The sequence below is a fragment of the Nesoenas mayeri genome, assembly GCF_963082525.1.
Source record: "Nesoenas mayeri genome assembly, chromosome: 1".
Taxonomy (NCBI): Eukaryota; Metazoa; Chordata; class Aves; order Columbiformes; family Columbidae; genus Nesoenas; species Nesoenas mayeri.
In genome coordinates, this window is record NC_137541.1 from 85,802,109 (window position 1) to 85,825,403 (window position 23,295).

The 23,295-nt window shown below is 49.1% G+C and overlaps 1 protein-coding gene across 1 annotated transcript in view; it reads right to left on the reverse strand.

The window, feature by feature from the left end:
* The window catches only part of LOC308042252 (rap1 GTPase-activating protein 1-like), a gene marked incomplete at both ends in the record, with an annotated part of 106,859 nt that extends 106,586 nt beyond the window's left edge, over window positions 1–273 (reverse strand). Inside the window, one exon of the mRNA XM_080347509.1 lies at window positions 130–273. Coding sequence (XP_080203635.1) covers window positions 130–273 — 144 coding nt within the window. The remainder of the gene's footprint in view (window positions 1–129) is intronic.
* Window positions 274–23,295: the final 23,022 nt, after the last annotated feature.

Consider the following 23,295-nt stretch of genomic DNA (forward strand, 5'->3'; position numbering starts at 1 on the left):
TTTTACCATTACTCCAGCTATAATTTCCATTGTTATGCAATTAGGCATTTGCCCCTCTAACTAGCCCCACATTGAATGCCCCTCCCCTCTTAGCCACACAACTGAATTCCTTAGTTCCCCTTCCAATACCTGCTGGGAATCTCCCTCTGTGAAGGGCAGCTTTGTAGACATATGAAACATGATCTCCTTGCCTCGGAAATTTGTATACACTGACTCAGTGCCCGTTTGACATCTAGTGACATCCAAGCCTCCCTGAAACCTGAGCAAATCCATACCACACCATAGATAAGGCAGGACAGAGATGAGGAAGTGGAAAGAAATGAAAATATATCAGTAACAGTACCTTGGTACATCAATATTATCAAAGGTGATTTTAAGAAATCACTGATAGTGGGGCATCACATCTTCCCAAAACAAATGCACTGCCTGAAGCAGCACAATGTTTCTGCTGATGAACATGCTCGCTAAAAGCTATGAAGCTAAACCAGGAATCCTCAAAGGAGCTACTTTATTTGGCATTCTTCTGAGAAACACAAACCGTATTTTAGAACTACCAAAAGGACAGGCTACCCCACAGAAAGAGACTGAAACAATACTGACCCCTATTATTGTGAAACAAACTTACATTCGCACAGTCAAATAAAATTATTCTCTGCTGCCACTGTGGGTCAGATTGAGACACCAGAAGAGAAACGAAACACACCATGCCTTAAAGCGAAAGAGCAACAGGGCGCACTGCGCAGGATTGTCCCTGATCTATAGCTGAGAGCAAACACTTGTGTGCTTGTCAGAGAGATTGTGTCTTGCGTGTAAGTGTCTGGGAGTTTGGCACAGGTCAGTGTGGTTGATTCGATAATCAACGTCTAGGATACTTGCAGAGCGGTCCCTGTTGGTGTGGGGACAGTCTGCGTGTAAGTCAGTCTGTGCTCGTTAGCGCCTGCTGTAGCTATCCGTCGCTCTGCACGCGTGTGGGTCCATGTCTTTCTCTCCACAAGCATGTGAGCTGATTTCATCGCACATGTGCATCTGTGCTAGTGTTGAGCTCAGCGGAGTGTGCCTCTCGACACTTGATGTGCTTTGGCTGTGCCTGTGTGTAACACAGCACAGCCATGACTGCTCCAGTGAAGAGAGACCAGGGAAATCATCAAGGCAGAGTCTAGAGGGGAAAACCGAAGAGGGATTGACGTGTGCTCGACAGAGACGGATTCCCTGCGCTGACATTTCTCAGTAACACGAGAAGAAATCAGAGCTGTAGATCGACCGGAGAAATGTTTCCGAAGACGCCATTTAGCGTCTGAACAGCAGCGTGCGCGGCTTTCAGGAGTGTGCCTGAAGAGTGCCAAAACCAGCAGAGCCTGTGCTCAAAAGCTGGTGGCTGTGTGACTGCATTGATGCACGTTCGCGTGTCTGCGAGTGTATAGACGGCTGTTTCATGTTCACACAAAAAGGCACCTGGTCCGGTTTTTCTTCTATGCGTGCACACGCGTTTCCGTTGTCTCTTCGGAACAGACGTACCCCTCTGCATGCTAAACGACGTGGTAAAAGGCGTCTGCCTATATTTTGGTAAACAACCGAGTGTGCGTGTTCCGACAGCGGCATTTCCGCAGACGACTCCACAGAGCCAGTTCTCAAAACCCCGCACACCAGGATTGAACGGATTAACCAAGCAATTTCACCGGTGCACGCAATCACATATTCTGACGGACGTCTTTCATGCCACAGCAGCACGAACGTATTTGCGTTCAAGCCTGTATCAGAAACAATGTGTGGACCGAGGATCTGTTGGTATTCTCTCCGTACGGCATGCTTCGTGGCAGCTTACTTGCGGATCGCAGGCTTAGCGGTTTCTATACACGACTCGCTATAGGGAGAGAAAGAGAGCGCATGGGAAAACTTGCGTTTTCTGCGCCGGGACCTAGTTGCTACGCCTTCTGTTTGTCCACGGGAACACACACGATTCCCCACTGAAAACCAAGCAGAAATCTTTCCACATGCTCCCAGGTATGTGCACCCACCACCTCGTGCACGCGAACGCAGCTAGAGAAAAGCACCTACCTTTTCACAAACTGATGCGTAAGCAAACGCCTGGCCACACACATGCACACATCCACAAGCGCGCCCACTCCCATCTATGGGCAGAAAGACGTAAGCGAAGCGTACCGACGTGCTTGAGGGTAAACATGTCCGTTGATGGTTGGCGTACTGCAACACGCATACGTGGCTGCACGAGAATATTCTTTTGGAGGGTACCTGCAGATATGTCCCTGTACTTGGACGACCGTGTGCGTGAAAGCGTTTGTGTCTACAAATCACTGTCTGTCCACATGCGTGTGCCTTGGTGCGGGCTCCATTCGTTCTTAAGCTGGAGTGAGTGCACAGCTGCGCCGTTTGTTTTCAACGTTCCGCGTGTTGCACGACGTTGCCCAGTCCTGCATTTCTCACGCCACAGCGTGCAGGAACGTATTGCGTTCAAGCATGTATCAGAAACAATGTGTGGACCGAGGATCTGTTGGTATTTTCTCCGTACGACATGCCTCGTGGTAGCTTACTTGCCGAGCACTTAGCCGCTTAGCGATACACACGCTGTCCAATTGGGTTTGTGACACATACACAGTCAAATTTCAGTGTGTGTCAAAAACCCCCATGGACAGGGTGCGTGTCAGAATTCCCCTTGAACATTTTGTGTGTCACAAAACCCCTTGGACACTGGGTGTCTCACAAACCGCCATGGACCGTCTGTGTGACACATTCCCCATTGGACAGCATGTCAGTCACAAACCCCGTTGGAATGTGTGTGTGTCACAAACCCCGTTGGACTGTGTGTGTGTCACAAACCACAATGGAAAGCGTGTGTGTCACAGACCCGAGTGGAGAGCGAGTGTGTGACACAGAACATTGGACTGTGTGTGTGTCACAAACCCCTTTGAACTGCGTGTGTGTCTCAAACCCCATTGGACAGGGTGTGGGACTCAAACCTCATTGGATAGTGTGTGTCACAAATCCCATTGGACAACGTGTGTGTCACAAACCCCTCTGGACAGCGTGTATGTCAGAAACACCATTGGACAGTGTGTGTGTCACTAACACCATTGGACTCTGTGTGTGTCACAAACCCCATTGGATAGTGTTTGTGCCTCGGACTCCCCTGGACAGTGTCTGTGTCACAAAAGCCATTGGAAAGTGAGGTTGTCATAAACCAGTTTAGAGAACGTGTGTGACACAAAACCAATTGGACAGTGTGTGTGTCAAAAACCCCATTTGAAAGTGTGTCTGTCTCAAACCGAAAAGGACTATGTGTGTGTCACGACCTCCCCTGGACAGTGTCTCTATCTCAAATCCCATTGGACAGCGAGTGTGTCGCAAAACACCCCTAGACAGTGTGTGTGTCTCAAACTCAATGGACTGTGTCTTTCTGACAAAAACTATTAGACTGTGTGTCTCAAACGCCATTTAACTGTTTGTGTGTCACAAACCCTTTTGGACAGTGTGTGTTTCAGAAACACCATTGGACAGCGTGTGTGTCAAAACCCCCGTTAGACAGCATGTGTCACAACCCCCCTGGACAGTCTGTGTGTCAACAAACACCACTGGACAGTGGGTGTGTAACAAACCCCATTTTACAGTGTGTGTGTCACAAACCGCCATTGGACAGTGTGTGTGTGTCACAAACCCCATTGGACAATGTGTGTTAGAAACTCCTTTGGACTGTGTGTGTGTCACTAAACCGATTGAACAGCGTCTGTGTCACAAACCTCATTGGACAGTGTGTGATTCAGAAACACCATTGGACTGTGTCTCTGTCTCAAACCCCATAAGACTGTGTGTGTGTCACAAACCCCCGTGACAGTGTCTCTTCTCAAACCCCATTGGACAGCGAGTATATCACAAACCCCTCTAGACAGTGTGTGTGTCACAAACCCCCCTGGACAGGATGTGTGTAACAAACCTCATTAGACAGTATGTGTGTCTCAAACCCCATTGAACTCTGTGTGTATGTGTCACTAACCCCACTGAAGTGCATGTGAGTCACAAACACCATTGGACTGTGTGCATGTCACAAAGTCCCTTTGGGCTGCATTTGTGTCGCAAACCCCATTGGACAGCGTGTATGCCACACATCCCCTAGACGGAGTGTGTGTCACAAACCGCATTGGACAGTGTGTGTGTCACAAACACCATTGGACTGTGTGTGTATGTCACAACCCCCCCGGACTGTGTGTGTGTCACAAACCCAATTGGAAAGAGTGTGCGTCAGAATCCCGATTGGACAGCGTCTGTGTCACAAACCGCATTGGACAGCGTGTGTGTCACAAACCCCCCTGGACAGCGTGTGTGTAACAAACCTCATTGGACAGTATGTGTGTCACAAACCCCCCTAGACAGTGTGTGTGTGTCACAAACCCCATTGGACAATGTGTGTTAGAAACTCCTTTGGACAGTGTGTGTGTCAGAACCCCTCCTGGACCGTGTGTGTGTCTCAAACCCCATTGTACAGTGTGTGTGTCACAAACACTTCTGGACAGCGTGTCTGTCACAAATCTCATTGGACAGTATGTGTGTCACAAACCCCCTTGAACACTGTGTGTGTCACAAACTGCCATGGACCGGTTGTGTGACAAAAACACTTTGGACAGCATCTGCTTCACAAACGCCCCTGGACAGGGTGTGTATCACAAACCCCATTGGACAGCGTGTGTGTCACAACCACCCCTGGACAGCGTGTGTGTCACAAACCCTATGGGACAGTCTGTGTGTCACAAACCCATTTGGACTCTGTATGTGTCACAAGCCCCATTGGACAGCGTGTCTGTCAAAAACCCCGTTCAAAGTGTGTGTCAGAAACCGCGTTGGACAGTGTGTGTGTCACTAACGCCCCTGGATAATGTGTGTCTCACAAAAACCATTGGACAGTGTGCTTGTTACAAACCACGTAGACAACGTGTGTGTCACAAACCCCATTGGACAGTGTGTGTTTCACAAACACCATTGGACAGTGTCTATGTCTCAAACCCCATTGGACTGTCTGTGTGTTACAATCCCCATTAGACAGTGTCTCTGTCTCAAACCCCTTTGGGCTGTGTGTTTGTCACACCCTCCCCGGACAGTGTCTCTCTCTCAAACCCCATTGGACAGCGAGTGTGTCACAAACTCCCCTAGGTAGTGTGTGTGTCTCAAACCCCATTGGATTGTGTGTGTGTGACAAACACCATTAGACAGTGTGTCTGTCTCAAATCTCATTCAACTGTGTGTGTGTCACAAGCCCCATTGGACAGCATCTGTGCCACAAACCCTATTGGAGAACGTGTGTCTAACAAACCCATAGGACAGTGTATGTGTCACAAACCCCTTTGGACAGCGTGTCAGTCACAGACCCCGTTGGACTGTGTGTGTCACAGACCCTCATTGAACAGCATGTGTGTCACAAACCCCATTTGACAATGTCTCTGTCTCAAACCCCATTGGACTGTGTGTGTGTCACAAACCCTCCTGGACAGCGTCTCTATCTCAAACCCCATTGGACAGCGAGTGTGTCACAAACCCCCCTAGACAGTGTGTGTGTCTCAAACCCCATTGGACTGTGTGTGTGTGTCACAAACCCCATTGGACAGTGTGTATGTCAGAACTCCTCCTGGACCATGTGTGTGTCTCAAACTCCATTGTACAGTGTGTGTGTCACAAACACTTCTGGACATCGTGTCTGATACAAATCTCATTGGACAGTGTGTGTGTCACAAACCCCCTTGGACACTGTGTGTGTCACAAACTGCCATGGACCGTTTGTGTGACAAAAACCCATTGGACAGCATCTGCTTCAGAAACGCCCCTGGACAGGGTGTTTGTCACAAACCCCATTGGACAGCGTGTGTGTCACAACCACCCCTGGACAGCGTGTGTGTCACAAACCCTACGGGACAGTCTGTGTGTCACAAACCCATTTGGACTCTGTGCGTGTCACAAACCCTATGGGACAGTCTGTGTGTCACAAACCCATTTGGACTCTGTGTATGTCACAAGCCCCATTGGACAGCGTGTCTGTCAAAAACCCCGTTGGAAAGTGTGTGTCAGAAACTGCGTTGGACAGTGTGTGTGTCACAAACGCCCCTGGATAATGTGTGTGTCACAAAAACCATTGGACAGTGTGCTTGTTACAAACCACGTAGACAACGTGTGTGTCACAAACCCCATTGGACAGTGTGTGTTTCACAAACACCATTGGACAGTGTCTATGTCAGAAACCCTCCTGGACAGTGTGTGTGTCTCTAACCCCATTGGACACTGTGTGTGTCACAAACACCATTGAACAGTGTGTGTGTCACAAACCCCGTTCGACAGCGTGTGTCACAACCCCCTTAGACAGTGTGTGTGTCACAAACCCCTTTGTTCAGTGTGTGTGTCACAAACACCATTCGATAGAGTGTGTGTCACAAACACAATTGGACAGCGTGTCAGTAAGAGACCCCGTTGGACTGTGTGTGTGTCACTAACCCGATTGAACAGCGTGTGTGTCACAAACCTCATTGGACAGTGTGTGATTCAGAAACACCATTGGACTGTGTCTCTGTCTCAAACCCCATAAGACTGTGTGTGTGTCACAAACCCCCGTGACAGTGTCTCTGTCTCAAACCCCATTGGACAGCGAGTATATCACAAACCCCCCTAGACAGTGTGTGTGTCACAAACCCCCCTGGACAGGGTATGTGTAACAAACCTCATTGGACAGTATGTGTGTCTCAAACCCCATTGGACTCTGTGTGTGTGTCTCAAACCCCATTGAAGTGCATGTGAGTCACAAACACCATTGGACTGTGTGTGTAAGTCACAACCCCCCCGAACTGTGTGTGTCTCACAAACCCAATTGGAAAGAGTGTTGCGTCAGAATCCTGATTGGACAGCGTCTGTGTCACAAACCGCATTGGACAGTGTGTGTGTCACAAACCCCCCTGGACAGCGTGTGTGTAACAAAACTCATTGGACAGTATGTGTGTCACAAACCCCATTGGACAGCGTGTGTGTCACAACCACCTCTGGACAGCGTGTGTGTCACAAACCCTATGGGACAGTCTGTGTGTCACAAACCCATTTGGACTCTGTACGTGTCACAAACCCTATGGGACATTCTGTGTGTCACAAACCCATTTGGACTCTGTGTGTGTCACAAGCCCCATTGGACAGCGTGTCTGTCAAAAACCCCGTTGGAAAGTGTGTGTCAGAAACCACGTTGGACAGTGTGTGTGTCACTAACGCCCCTGGGTAATGTGTTTCTCACAAAAACCATTGGACAGTGTGCTTGTTACAAACCACGTAGACAACGTGTGTGTCACAAACCCCATTGGACAGTGTGTGTTTCACAAACACCATTGGACAGTGTCTATGTCTCAAACCCCATTGGACTGTCTGTGTGTTACAATCCCCATTAGACAGTGTCTCTGTCTCAAACCCCATTGGACTGTGTGTCTGTCACACCCCCCCCCCGACAGTGTCTCTCTCTCAAACCCCATTGGACAGCGAGTGTGTCACAAACTCCCCTAGGTAGTGTGTGTGTCTCAAACCCCATTGGACTGTTTGTGTGTGACAAACACCATTAGACAGTGTGTCTGTCTCAAATCTCATTCAACTGTGTGTGTGTCACAAGCCCCATTGGACAGTGTGTGTGTCACAAACACCATTGGACAGTGCGTGTGTCAGAGACCCTCCTGGACAGTGTGTGTGTCTCAAACCCCATTGAACAGCGTGTGTGTCACGAACACCATTTGACAGTGTCTCTGTCTCAAACCCCATTGGACTGTGTGTGTGTCACAAACCCCATTGGACAGTCTGTGTTTCACAAACACCATTGGACAGTGTCTCTGTCACAAACCCCTTTGGACTCTGTGTGTGTGTGTCACAAATCCCATTGGACAACGTGTCTGTCAAAAACCCCGTTGGAAAGTGTGTGTAAGAAACCGCATTGGACAGTGTGTGTGTCACAGACCCCACTGGACAGCGTGTGTGTCACAAACCACATTGGACAGCATGTGTGTCACAAACCCCACTGGACAGCGTGTGTGTCACAAAACCCATTGGACAGTGTGTTTGTCACAAACCACGTTAGACAACAAGTGTGTCATAAACCTCACTGGACAGTGTGTGTTTCACAAACACAATTGGACTGTGAGTGTGTCACAAAGCCTCCTGGACACCCCTGGACAGCCTTTGTGTCACAGACGCCCCTGGATAGATTGTATGTCACAAACCCCATTGGACAGCGTCTCTGTCAAAAAACTTGTTTGAACGTGTGTGTCACAAATTGCGCTGGACAGTATGTCTGTCACAAACCCTATTGAACAGCCTCTGTCTCATAAAACCGATTAGACAGCGTGTGTGTCACTGACTACACTGAACAGCATGTGTGTCACAAACCCCATTGGACAGCGTGTCTTTCACAAACCCCATTGGATAGCGTGTGTGTCACAAACCCTCCAGGACAGTGTGTGTGTCACATACTCCCGGCTACCGTATGTGTGTCTCAAAACCCCTTGGACTGCCTGTGTGTCGCAAACTCCATTGGACAGCGTGTGTGTCACAAACCCCATTCCACAGCGTGTGTGTCACAAACCCCAATGGACAGCATCTGTGTCTCAAATCCCCATGGACAGTGTGTGTCACAAACCCCACTGGAGAGCATGTGTGTCACAAACCTTATTGGACACTGTGTGTGTCACAAACCGCCATGGACCGTGTGGTTCTCTCAAACCCGATTGGACAACGTGTGTATCACAAACCGGAGACGACAGCGTGTGTGTCACAAACCCTCCTGGACAGCGTGTGTTTCACAAACCCCCCGGACAGCGTGTGTCTTACAAACCCCATTGGACTGTGTGTGTGTCACGGACTCCTTTGGACAGTATGTGTGTGTCATAAACCACATTGGACAGTGTGTGTGTCACAAACCCCCTGGACAGTGTGTGTGTCACAAACCTCACTGGACAGTGTGTTTGTCACAAACCTCATAGGACAGTTTGTGTGTCATAAACCCCATTGGAAAGCGTATGTGTCACTAACCCCCCTGGACAGTGTGTCTGTCACAAACCCCATTAGACAACGTGTGTGTCACAAACCCATTTGGATAGTGTGTGTGTCACAAACACCTTTGGACTGTGTGTGTGTCACAAAGCTCATTGGACTGCGTGTGTGTAACAAATCCCATTGAACAGTGTGTGTGTCAGAAACCCCCCTGGGCAGTGTGTGTGTCACAAACCCCCATTGGACAGTGTGTGTGTCACAAACCCCATTGGACAGCGTGTGTGTCACAAACACCAGTAGGCAGTGTGTGTGTCATAAACCCCCATGGACAGTGTGTATTTCATAAACCCCCATGGACAGTGTGTATTTTATAAAGCCCCTTCGACAGTTTCTGTGGATAACAAGCCCCTTTGGATAGTGTGTGTGTCACCACCACCATTAAACTGTGTGTGTGTCACAAACCCCATTGAACAGTGTGTGTGTCACAAACCTGACTGGACAGTGTGTGTATGACAAACACCCCTGGACAGTGTGTGTGCCAGAAACGACCCTGGACAGGCTTTGTGTCACAAAACCCTTTGGACAGGGAGTGTTTCTCAAACCCTATTGGACATCGTGTGTGTCACAAACCCCCCTGTACACAGTGTGTGTCACAAACCCCATTGGAGAGTGTGTGTATCACAAACCCCGTTTGACAGCGTGTGTGTCACAAACCCCCTAGAGAGTGTGTGTGTTTCAAACCCATTTGGACTGTGTGTGTGTCACAAACTTCATTAGACACTGTTTTTGTCACAAACCCCCCTGGACAGTATCACAGTATCACAGTATGTTTGGGATTGGAAGGGACCTCAAAAGATCATCTAGTCCAATCCCCCTGCTGGAGCAGGAATTCCTAGGTGAGGTCGCACAGGACCATGTCCAGGTGGGTCTTGAATGTCTTCAGAGAAGGAGACTCCACAACCCCCCTAGGCAGCCTGTTCCAGTGCTCTATCACCCTTACTGAGAAGAATTTTTTTCTCCAATTGAAGTGGAACCTCTTGTGGTCCAGCTTGATCCCATTACCCCTTGTCCTATTATTGTTTGCCACCGAGAAGAGCCTGCCATCCTCGTGGCACTCACCCTTTATATATTTATAAACATTAATAAGGTCACCCCTCAGTCTCCTCTTCTCCAAACTAAAGAGACCCAGCTCCCTCAGCCTTTCCTCATAAGGGAGGTGCTCCATTCCCTTAATCATCTTGGTTGCCCTACGCTGGACGCTCTCCAGCAGTTCCCTTTCCTTCTTGAACTGAGGGGCCCAGAACTGGACACAATATTCCAGATGTGGTCTCACCAGGGCAGTGTAGAGGGGAAGGAGGACCTCTCTTGATCTACTAACCACCCACCTTCTAATACACCCCAGGATGCCATTGGCCTTCCTGGCCACAAGGGCACAGTGCTGGCTCATGGTCATCCTGTTGTCCACCAGGACCTTCAGGTCCCTTTCCCCTACACTGCTCTCTAATATGTAATTTCCCAACCTATACGGGAACCTGGGGTTGTTCCTGCCCAGATGCAGGACTCTACACTTTCCCTTGTTAAATTTCATCAGGTTATTCCCCGCTCAACTCTCCAGCCTGTCCAGGTCTCGCTGGATGGCAGCACAGCCTTCTGGCGTGTCAGCCACTCCTCCCAGCTTAGTGTCATCAGCAAACTTGCTGATAGTACACTCTATTCCCTCGTCTAAATCGTTAATGAATATATTGAATAATATTGGCCCCAGTACTGACCCCTGAGGCACTCCACTAGATACTGGCCTCCAACTAGACTCCGCACCATTGACTACCACTCTCTGGCTTCTCTCCTTAAGCCAGTTTGTAGCCCACCTCACTACTCTATTGTCTAGACCACACCTCCTCAACTTAGCTGTGGGGATGCTGTGGGAGACTGTGTCAAAGGCTTTACTGAAGTCAAGGTAGACCACATTCAAGGCTCTGCCATCATCCATCCACCTTGTTACATTCTCATAAAAGTCTATGAGGTTGGTCAAGCATGACCTACCCTTGATAAAGCCATGCTGACTGCCCCTAATAACCCTCTTATCCTTGATATGCCTTGAGATGGCACCAAGGATAAGCTGTTCCATTACTTTCCCAGGGACAGAGGTGAGGCTGACCGGTCTATAATTACCCGGGTCCTTCTTCTTGCCCTTTTTGAAGACTGGAGTGACATTTGCTTTCCTCCATTCCTCGGGCACCTCTCCCCTTTCCCAAGACTTGGCAAAGATGATGGAGAGCGGTCCAGCAATGACTTCAGCCAGCTCCCTCAGCACCCGCGGATGCATCCCATCTGGACCCATGGATTTATGGATGTCCAGACTATTTAATTGCTCCTTAACCCAGTCCTCATCAACTAAAGCAAACTCCTCCATGGACCTGGCTTCATCCGGGGTCTCAGGGGTACAGGGCTCCCCAGGACAGCCTCCGGCAGAGTAGACAGAGACAAAGAAGGCATTCAGTAATTCTGCTTTCTCTGTATCTTCCGCCACCAGGGCACCCACCCCATTCCTCAGTGGGCCTACATTGCCTCTGGTATTAGACAACGTGTGTGTCACAAACCCATTTGGATAGTGTGTGTGTCACAAACACCTTTGGACTGTGTGTGTGTCACAAAGCTCATTGGACTGCGTGTGTGTAACAAATCCCATTGAACAGTGTGTGTGTCAGAAACCCCCCTGGGCAGTGTGTGTGTCACAAACCCCCATTGGACAGTGTGTGTGTCACAAACCCCATTGGACAGCGTGTGTGTCACAAACACCAGTAGGCAGTGTGTGTGTCATAAACCCCCATGGACAGTGTGTATTTCATAAACTCCCATGGACAGTGTGTATTTTATAAAGCCCCTTCGACAGTTTCTGTGGATAATAAGCCCCTTTGGATAGTGTGTGTGTCACCACCACCATTAAACTGTGTATGTGTCACAAACCCCATTGAACAGTGTGTGTGTCACAAACCTGACTGGACAGTGTGTGTATGACAAACACCCCTGGACAGTGTGTGTGCCAGAAACGACCCTGGACAGGCTTTGTGTCACAAAACCCTTTGGACAGGGAGTGTTTCTCAAACCCTATTGGACATCGTGTGTGTCACAAACCCCCCTGTACACAGTGTGTGTCACAAACCCCATTGGAGAGTGTGTGTATCACAAACCCCGTTTGACAGCGTGTGTGTCACAAACCCCCTAGAGAGTGTGTGTGTTTCAAACCCATTTGGACTGTGTGTGTGTCACAAACTTCATTAGACACTGTTTTTGTCACAAACCCCCCTGGACAGTATCACAGTATCACAGTATGTTTGGGATTGGAAGGGACCTCAAAAGATCATCTAGTCCAATCCCCCTGCTGGAGCAGGAATTCCTAGGTGAGGTCGCACAGGACCATGTCCAGGTGGGTCTTGAATGTCTTCAGAGAAGGAGACTCCACAACCCCCCTAGGCAGCCTGTTCCAGTGCTCTATCACCCTTACTGAGAAGAATTTTTTTCTCCAATTGAAGTGGAACCTCTTGTGGTCCAGCTTGATCCCATTACCCCTTGTCCTATTATTGTTTGCCACCGAGAAGAGCCTGCCATCCTCGTGGCACTCACCCTTTATATATTTATAAACATTAATAAGGTCACCCCTCAGTCTCCTCTTCTCCAAACTAAAGAGACCCAGCTCCCTCAGCCTTTCCTCATAAGGGAGGTGCTCCATTCCCTTAATCATCTTGGTTGCCCTACTGCTGGACGCTCTCCAGCAGTTCCCTTTCCTTCTTGAACTGAGGGGCCCAGAACTGGACACAATATTCCAGATGTGGTCTCACCAGGGCAGTGTAGAGGGGAAGGAGGACCTCTCTTGATCTACTAACCACCCACCTTCTAATACACCCCAGGATGCCATTGGCCTTCCTGGCCACAAGGGCACAGTGCTGGCTCATGGTCATCCTGTTGTCCACCAGGACCTTCAGGTCCCTTTCCCCTACACTGCTCTCTAATATGTAATTTCCCAACCTATACGGGAACCTGGGGTTGTTCCTGCCCAGATGCAGGACTCTACACTTTCCCTTGTTAAATTTCATCAGGTTATTCCCCGCTCAACTCTCCAGCCTGTCCAGGTCTCGCTGGATGGCAGCACAGCCTTCTGGCGTGTCAGCCACTCCTCCCAGCTTAGTGTCATCAGCAAACTTGCTGATAGTACACTCTATTCCCTCGTCTAAATCGTTAATGAATATATTGAATAATATTGGCCCCAGTACTGACCCCTGAGGCACTCCACTAGATACTGGCCTCCAACTAGACTCCGCACCATTGACTACCACTCTCTGGCTTCTCTCCTTAAGCCAGTTTGTAGCCCACCTCACTACTCTATTGTCTAGACCACACCTCCTCAACTTAGCTGTGGGGATGCTGTGGGAGACTGTGTCAAAGGCTTTACTGAAGTCAAGGTAGACCACATTCACGGCTCTGCCATCATCCATCCACCTTGTTACATTCTCATAAAAGTCTATGAGGTTGGTCAAGCATGACCTACCCTTGGTAAAGCCATGCTGACTGCCCCTAATAACCCTCTTATCCTTGATATGCCTTGAGATGGCACCAAGGATAAGCTGTTCCATTACTTTCCCAGAGACAGAGGTGAGGCTGACCGGTCTATAATTACCCGGGTCCTTCTTCTTGCCCTTTTTGAAGACTGGAGTGACATTTGCTTTCCTCCATTCCTCGGGCACCTCTCCCCTTTCCCAAGACTTGGCAAAGATGATGGAGAGCGGTCCAGCAATGACTTCAGCCAGCTCCCTCAGCACCCGCGGATGCATCCCATCTGGACCCATGGATTTATGGATGTCCAGACTATTTAATTGCTCCTTAACCCAGTCCTCATCAACTAAAGCAAACTCCTCCATGGACCTGGCTTCATCCGGGGTCTCAGGGGTACAGGGCTCCCCAGGACAGCCTCCGGCAGAGTAGACAGAGACAAAGAAGGCATTCAGTAATTCTGCTTTCTCTGTATCTTCCGCCACCAGGGCACCCACCCCATTCCTCAGTGGGCCTACATTGCCTCTGGTATTAGTTTTATCCGCTATGTATTTGAAAAAGTTCTTTTTGCTGTCCTTGACACCTCTCGCCAGCTGTAATTCTAAGGAGGCCTTGGCTATCCTAGCTGCCTTCCTACATCCTCTAACAGCAGCCTTATATTCTTCCCAAGTGGCCAGCCCCTGCTTCCATGACCTGTAAACTCTCCTCTTCTGCTTGAGCATACCCAACAGATTCCCTATTCAACCATGCAGGCCTCCTGGCACCCTTCCTTGACTTCCTACGTGTGGGGATGCTCTGATCCCGAGCGTGGAAGAAGCAATCTCTGAATGCAATCCAGCTCTCTTGGGCCCCTTTTTCTTCAAGCAGTCTTGCCCATGGGATTTCCCCCAGCAATTGCTTGAAAAGGCCAAAGTTAGCCCTGCTAAAGTCCAGGGTTGCAATTCTACTTGCTATTCTGTTCCTGCCACACAAGATGCTGAACTCCACCATCTTGTGGTCACTGCAACCCAGGCAGCCCCCAACCTTTACTGCTTCGACCAGACCCTCCTTGTTAGTGAGGATGAGGTCCAGCAGTGCACCTCTCCTAGTCAGCTCCTCCACCATCTGCATGAGGAAGTTATCATCAATGCACTGGAGGAACCTTCTGAACTGTGGCTGGCTGGCTGAATGGTCCTTCCAGCAAACATCAGGGAAGTTAAAATCACCCAAAACAACCAGGGCCTGTGACTGTGAGGCCACTCTCAGCTGCCCATAGAAGGCCTCATCAACTTCCTCAGCCTGATCTGGTGGCCTGTAATAGACACCCACAACAGTGTCACCCCTGCCAGCCTGCCCCTTGATCCTGACCCATACACTCTCAACTCGCTCATCCTCCACTCCTGGGCAGAATTTAGTACATTGTAGTTGCTCTCTCACATAGAGAGCAACTCCACCACCACGCCTGGCTGGCCTGTCTTTTCTGAAAAGGGCATAGCCATCCATGACCACATTCCAGTCATGTGAACTGTCCCACCATGTTTCTGTAATTGCCACCAGATCATAATCTCCCGACCGGACATAGGATTCTAACTCCTCCTGTTTATTCGCCATGCTGCGCGCATTGGTGTAGAGGCATTTCAGGGAGCGAGTGGAGCACACCCATTTCTCCCTAGGGGCATAGGAGGCCACCCGGCCCTCATCAGTTTTAGAATGCTGCCCCACTGGGACAAGCCCAGCTACAAGCCCATCCCCCTTCCAGCCTAGTTTTAAAGCTCTCCAAATGAGCCCAGCTAATTCCTGCCCCAGCATTCTTCTGCCGCTACGAGATAAACCTTTCCCACGTGACACTGTCCGGATTGGTGTCTTATAGAACCAACCATTATCAAAAAATCCAAACCCCTGCCTATAGCACCACTCTTGGAGCCAACCATTTAGAGAATGAATTTTCCTATTCCATCCCACATCGTCACTTGAAGATGGAAGGAGTGAAGAGAAGATCACTTGAGCCCCTGAGTCTTTCACCATCCTTCCCAAGACCTTGAAATCATTCTTCATTCCCCTCAGACTACACGAAGCAGCTTCCTCCCCATCTGTCTGGAAGACCAGCAGCGGGTAGTAGTCTGTCGGGTGCGCCAGTTTGGGGAGCTTTCTAGTGATATCCTTGATCTGGGCTCCAGGTAGACTACAAACTTCCCTAAGATGAGGATCAACTCTGCATACTGGGCCCTCTGTTCCTTTCAGAAGGGAATTTCCTATTACTATCACCCTTCTTTCTTTCTTATCAGAGGCAGTCTTAAGTTGTGGAGTCAACCACCTCTTCCTATGTGATCTTGTAGGCAGGCATGGCACCGCCTCCTCACCTACCTCTTCTTCAAGATCCAGGGCCTCAAACCTATTACGGAGGGGCACCTGGGGAGACAAAGCAGGCAGGGAGGAGGGCTGCCCGTGACGCCGAACCGGAACACGATTCCAACCCTCGTCGTCTTTTAGGTCCCCTACCTCTGCCTGACAGCAACAAGGGTGGGGCCGACTCAGGACTTCTGCCTCTGTCCGAGAGGACAGGAGGTCCATCTCCTTTTGGGGGGTACCTCCCTGGGACCTTTCCGACTGGCAAGTCAGGATGTTACTCCACCAGTCAATCTCCCTTTCGCACTCCCTGATAGTGGGATCTGAAAAAGCTGTTCAAAGGGGTTCGTGAGACACACACTGTACAGGGGTATTTGTGACACACACTCTGTCCAATGGTGTTTGTGACACACACACTATCCAAAGTAGTTTGTGACACACATGTTGGATAGCGTGTGTATCACAAACGCCCCTGGACAGCGTGTATATCATAAACCGCCCTGGGCAGTGTGTGTGTCACAAATCCCATTGGACAACGTGTGTGTTACTAACCCAGGTGGACAGTGAGTATGTCACAAACACCACTAGACAGACTGTGTGTGTCACAGACCCTATTGGACAGTGCGTGTGTCACAAATCCATTTGGACAGTGTGTTTGTCACAAACCTCATTGGACATTTGGTGTGTCAGAAACCCCATTAGACAACGTGTGTGTCCACTCTACTCCGTTGGACAGTGCATGTGCATCACAAACCCCATTGGACAGTGTGTGTGTCACAAAGCCCCCTGGACTGTGTGTGTCAAAACTCTCCCTGGACAATGTGTGTGTCACAAACATCATTGAACAGTTTGTCAGTCACAAACCCCATTGGAGAGTGTGTGTGTCACAAACCCCTTTGGACAGCGTATATGTCACAAACCCCATAGACAGTGTGTATTTCTCAAACCAATTTAGACTGTGGGTGTGTCACAAACCCCATTGGACACTGTGTTTGTCAAAAACTCCCCTGGACAGCGTGTGTGTCACAAACCTTATTGGACAGTGTATGTGTCACAAACCCTCAATGACAGTGTGTTTGTCAAAAACCCCATTGCAGAGCATGTGTGTCTCAAACCCCATTGGACATTGTGTGTGTCACAAACCCCATTGGACAGTGTGTCTGTAACAAACCCCATTAGACAGCGTGTGTAGTCACAAACGCCATTGAACAGCTTGTTTTTCACAAACCCAATTGGACGGTGTGTGTGTCGCAAACCGCTTTGAACAGCGTGTGTGTCACAAACCCCACTGGAAAGCATGTGAGTAACAAACCCCATTGGACAGCGTGTGTCTCATAATCCCCTTTGAACAGCTTGTGTGTCACAAACTCGACTGGAGAGCGGGTGTGTCAGAAACCCCACTGGACACCCTGTGTTTAACAAACTCCCCTGGGCAGTGTGTGTGTGTCACAAACTCCATTGGACAACGTGTGTGTCACAAACCACGGTGGACAGTGAGCGTGTCACAAACACCATTGGACTGTCTGTCTGTCGCAAACCCCATTGGACTGTGTGTGTGTCACAAACCCCATTAGACAGCATGAGTGTCACAAACATCACTGGACAGCGTATGTGTCACAACCCCCCCTGGACAGTGTGTGTGTCACAAAAGCCATCGGACAGTGTGTGTGTCACAAACCCCCTAGGAAGTGTGTGTGTCTAAAACCCCACTGGAGTGTGCGTGTGTCACATACCCCATTGGACAGTGTGTTTGTCACAAACGCCCCTGGACAGTGTGTGTGTCATAAACCTTATTTGACAGTGTGTATGTCACAAACCCCCATGGACATTGTGTGTGTCACAAACCCCATTGGAGTGTGTCTGTGTCAAATACGCCATTGGACAGCGTGTGTGTCACAAATCCCCCTGGACACCGTGTGTGTCGAAAACCCATTGGACACTGTGTGAGTCATACACCCTATTTGACAGCGTGTGTTTCACAAACCCCATTGGAGAGTGTGTGTGTCACAAACCCGATTGGACAGTGTGTGTCTCACAAACGCCCCTGGACAGCGTGTGTGTCACTAACCCAATAGGACAGCACGTGTGTGTCACAAACCCAATAGGACAGCATGTGTGTGTCAAAAACCCCATTGGACAGTTTTGTGTGTAACAAACCGAATTGGACTTAGTGTGTGTTTCACAAACCCCATTAGACAGTGTTTGCGTCACAAACCCCATTGGACAGCGTGTGTGTCAAAAACCTCCATGGACAGTGCGTGTGTCACAAACCCCATTGGACAACGTGTGTGTCACAAACCCCATTGGACAGTGTATGTGTCACAACCCCCCCTTGACAGCGTGTGCGTCACAAAGCCCATTGGACAGTGTGTGTGTCACAAACCCCCTAGACACGGTGTGTGTCTCAAACCCCATTGGAGTGTGTGTGTCACATAACCCATTGGACAGTCTGTTTGTCACAAACCCCCCTGGACAGTGTGTGTCATAAACCCTATTTGACAGTGTATGTGTCACAGACCCCATGGACAGTGTGTGTTTCTCAAACCACATTGGACATTGTGTGTGTCACAAACCCCATTGGACAGTGTGTCTGTAACAAACACCATTTGACAGTGTGTGTGTCACAAGCACCATTGGACTTTGTGCATTGCACAAACTACATTGGACACCGTGTGTGTAACAAACCCCATTAAACAGTGTGTGTAGTCACAAACCCCATTGAACAGCTTGTTTTTCACAAACCCGATTGGACAGTGTGTGTGTCGCAAACCCCTTTGGACATCGTGTGTGTCACAAACCCCGCTGGAGAACACGTGAGTAACAAACCCCATTGGACAGCATGTGTGTCACAAACCACGGTGGACAGTGAGCGTTTCACAAACACCATTGGACTCTGTGTGTCACAAACCCCATTGGACAGTGTGTGTGTCACAAACCCCCTAGGAAGTGTGTGTGTCTAAAACCCCACTGGAGTGTGTGTGTGTCACATACCACATTGGACAGTGTGTGTGTCATAAACCTTATTTGACAGTGTGTATGTCACAAACCCCCATGGACAGTGTGTGTGTCACAAACCCCTTTGGACTGCATGTGCGTCGCAAACCCAATTAGAGAATGTGTGTGTCACAAAGCCCATTGGACAGCGTGTGTGTCACAAACCCCCGTTGGACAGTGTGTGTATCTGAAACCCATTTGGACTGTGCGTGTTACACATACCCCATTGGACACTGTGTTTGTCACAACACCCCCTGGACAGTGTGAGTCTCAAAAGCGCATTGGACAGTGTGTGTGTCACAAAACCCTTTGGACAACATGTGTGTCACAAACCCTATTCCACAGCATGTGTATTACAAAACCCTTTGGCCAGCATGTGTGTCACATACCCCAAAAGCAGTGTGTGTATCTCAAACATATGAACCCCCATGGACAGTGTGTATTTCATAAACCCCCATGGACAGTGTGTATTTCATAAACCCCTTTCGACAGTTTCTGTGGGTAACAAGCCCCTTTGGATAGTGCGTGTGTCACAACCACCATTAAACAGTGTGTGTGTCACATAAACCATTGGACCCTGAGTCTGGAACAAGCCCCAATGAACAGCGTGTGTGTCACAAACCTGACTGGACACTGTGTGTGTGACAAACACCCCTGGACAGCGTGTGTGCCAGAAACGACCCTGGACAGGCTTTGTGTCACAAAACCTTTTAGACAGAGAGTGTGTCTCAAACCCTATTGGACATCGTGTGTGTCACAAACCCCCCTGTACACAGTGTGTGTCACAAACATCATTGAACAATTTGTGTGTCACAAACACCATTTGACAGGGTGTGTGTGACAAACTCCCTAGACAGTGTGTGTGTTTCAAACCCGTTTGGACTGTGTGTGTGTCACAAACACCATTAGACACTGTGTTTTTAAAAAACCCCCCTGAACACTCTGTGTGTCAACACCCCACTGACAGCATGTGTGTCACAAACCTTATTGGACAGTGTGTGTCACAAACCCCATTGGACAGCGTGTGTGTCACAAACCCGATACGAGAGCATGTGTGTCACAAACACCATTGAAGAGTTTGTGTGCCACAAACCCCATTGGAGAGTGTGCATGTCACAAACCTCATTGGACAGAGTGTGTGTCACAAACCCCCTATACAGTGTGTGTATCTGAAACCCATTTGGACCGTGTGTGTGTCAGAAACCCCATTGGACAGTGTGTGTGTCACAAACCACCTTGACATTGTGTGTGTCACCAAACTCATTTGACAACGTGTGTGTCACAAACTGCATTGGACTGTGTGTTTACCACAAACCCCCACTGGACAGCGTGTGTGTCACTAATTCCATTGGACAGTGTGTGTGTGTTACAGACCCCACTGGACAGTGTGTGTGTCACAAACCCAGTAGGACAGCATATGTGTGTCACAAACCCCATTGGGAAGTTTTGTGTTTCACACAACCAATTGGACTTCATGTGTTTCACAAACCCCATTCTACAGTGTTTGTGTCGCAAACCCCATTGAACAGCGTGTGTGTCAAAAACCCCATAGACAGCCTTTGTGTCTCAAACCCCAGTGGACTGTGTGTCACAAACCCCATTGGAGAGTGTGTGTGTCACAAACCCAGTAGGACAGCATATGTGTGTCACAAACCCCATTGGGAAGTATCGTGTCACAACCCCCCCCGGACAGTGTGTATGTCACAAAAGCCGTTAGGCCGTGTGTGTGTCACAAACCCCATTGGAATGTGTATGTGTCACAAACCCCATTGGACACTGTGTTTGTTACACCCCCCCTGGACAGTGTGTGTGTCAAAAGCGCATTGGACAGTATGTGTGTCACAAACCCCTTTGGAAAACGTGTGTTTCACAGATCCCATTGGACAGTGTGTGTGTCACAAACACCACTGGATAGTGTGTGTGTCACAAACCCTTCTGTAGAGTGTGTTTGTTACAAACCCCATTGGACAGCATGTGCGTGTCACAAACCCATTGAACAGTGTGTTTGTCACAAACCTCATTGGACAGAGTGTGTGTCATAAATCCCATTGGAAATCGTGTGTATTACAAAACCCACTGGAGAGTTTGTGTGTTACAAAGCCCATTTGACAACTTTTGTGTCACAAAACCCTTTGGACAGAGTGTGTGTCACAAACACCATTGGACAGTGTGTGTGTCACAAACCCAATAGGATAGCATGTGTGTGTCACAAATCCCATTGGACAGTTTCGTGTGTCACAAACCCAATTAGACTTCATGTGTGTTTCACAAACCCCATTCCACAGTGTTTGTGTCACAAACCCCGTTAAACAGCGTCTGTGTCAAAAACCCCATAGACATCGTGTGTCTGTCGCAAACCCCATTGGACTCTGTGTGTGTCACAAAACCCTTTGGACAGTGTGTGTGTCACAAACCCCATTGGAAATCGTGTGTGTCACAAACCAGCCCGGAGAGTGTGTGTCTCACAAAACCTATTTGACAACATGTGTGTCACAAACCCCTTTGGACAGTGTGTGTGTGTCACGCACACCATTGGAAAGTGTGTGTGTCACAAACACCATTAGACTGTGTGTGTGTCACAAACCCGATTGCACAGAGTGTGAGTCACAAACCTCCACGGACATCGTGTGTGTCACAAAACCTATTGGACAGTGTGTTTGTCATAAACACAATAGGACAGCATGTGTGTGTCACAAACCCAATTGGATAGCATGTTTGTCTCACAAACCCCATTCGACAGTGTGTGTGTCACAGACCCCATTGGACATTGTGTCTATCGAAAACCCCATTGGACTGTGTGTGTGTCACAAACCCTTTTAGACAGCATGAGTGTCTCTAATCCCATTAGACAGCATATGTGTCACAACCCCCCCTGGACAGTTTGTGTGTACAAAAACCCATTGGACAGAGTGTGTGTCACAAACCCCATAGGAGAGCGTGTATGTCACAAACCCGAATGGACAGCGTCTGTGTCACAAACCCCACTGGACAGTGTGTGTGTCTCAAACCCCACTGGAGTGTGTGTGAGTCACATACCCCATTGGACAGTGTGTGTGTTACGAACCCCCATGGACAGCCTATGTCTCACAAACCCCTTTGGATTATGTGTGTGTCACAAACCCCATTGGACAGTTTGTGTGTCACAAACTCCTTTGGACAGTGTGTGTGTTTCAGAAACCCCATTGGACAGTGTGCTTGTCACAAACCTCCTTGCACAGTGTGTGTGTCATAAACCCCATTGGAAATCGTGTGTGGCACAAACACCCCTGGAGAATGTGTGTGTCAGAAAACCCTTTTGACAATGTGTGTCACAAACTCTATTTGACAGTGTGTGTGTGTGTCACAATCCCATTGGGCAGTTTGTGTGTCACAAAACCCCATGGACAGTGTGGGTGTCACAAACATCCTAGACAGTGTGTGTGTCACCAACCCCATTGGACAGCATATGTGTCAAAATCCCCATAGACAGCATGTGTGCCTCAGACCCCACTGGACTGTGTGTCACAAACCCCATTGGACAGTGTGTCTGTCGCAAACCCTATTGGACTCTGTGTGTGTCACAAACCCCATGGGACAGCGTGTTTGTCAAAAACCCCCCTGGACAGTGTGTGTGTCAAAAGCCTATTGGACAGTGTGTGTGTGTCACAAACCCCCTAGATAGTGTTTGTGTCTCAAACCCCATTGCAGTGTGTGTGTGTCACATACCCCATTGGACAGTGTGTTTGTCGCAAACCCCCCTGGACAGTGTCAAAAAGCCCATTGGACAGTGTGTGTGTCATAAACCCTATTGGACAGCGTGTGTGTTACAAACCTCCATGGACAGTGTGTGTGTCTCTAACACCCTAGACAGTTTGTGTATCTCAAACCCATTTGGACTTTGTGTGTGTCACAAAACCCATTGGCCCTGTGATTGTCAAAATCCCGCCTGGACTGTGTGCAGGTCAAAAGCGCATTGGACAATATGTGTGTCACAAACATCTTTGGAAAACGTCTGTGTGTCACAAACCCCCTGGACAGCTTGTGTGTCACAAAGCCCTTTGGACACTGTGTGTTTGTCACAAACTCCATTGGACAGCGTGTGTGTGTCACAAACCCCATTGGACAGTGTGTGTGTTAATAACTCCAGTAAACAGCGTGAAACAAACCACCTAGACAGCCTGTGTGTCGCAAACCCCATGGGACTGTGTGTGTATCACACACCCCTTTAGAAAGCATGATTTTCACAAACCCGATTGGACAGCGTATGTGTCACAACCCCCCCGGACAGCCTGTGTGTCACAAAACGCGTCGGACAGTATGTGTCTCACAGACCCCCTAGACAGTGTGTGTGTCTCAAACCCCACTGGAGTGTGAAGGACGACGTTGCCCAGTCCTGCATTTCTCACGCGGACACATGCAAGGCAGTTCTGCTAGTAAGAGAGCATAGAC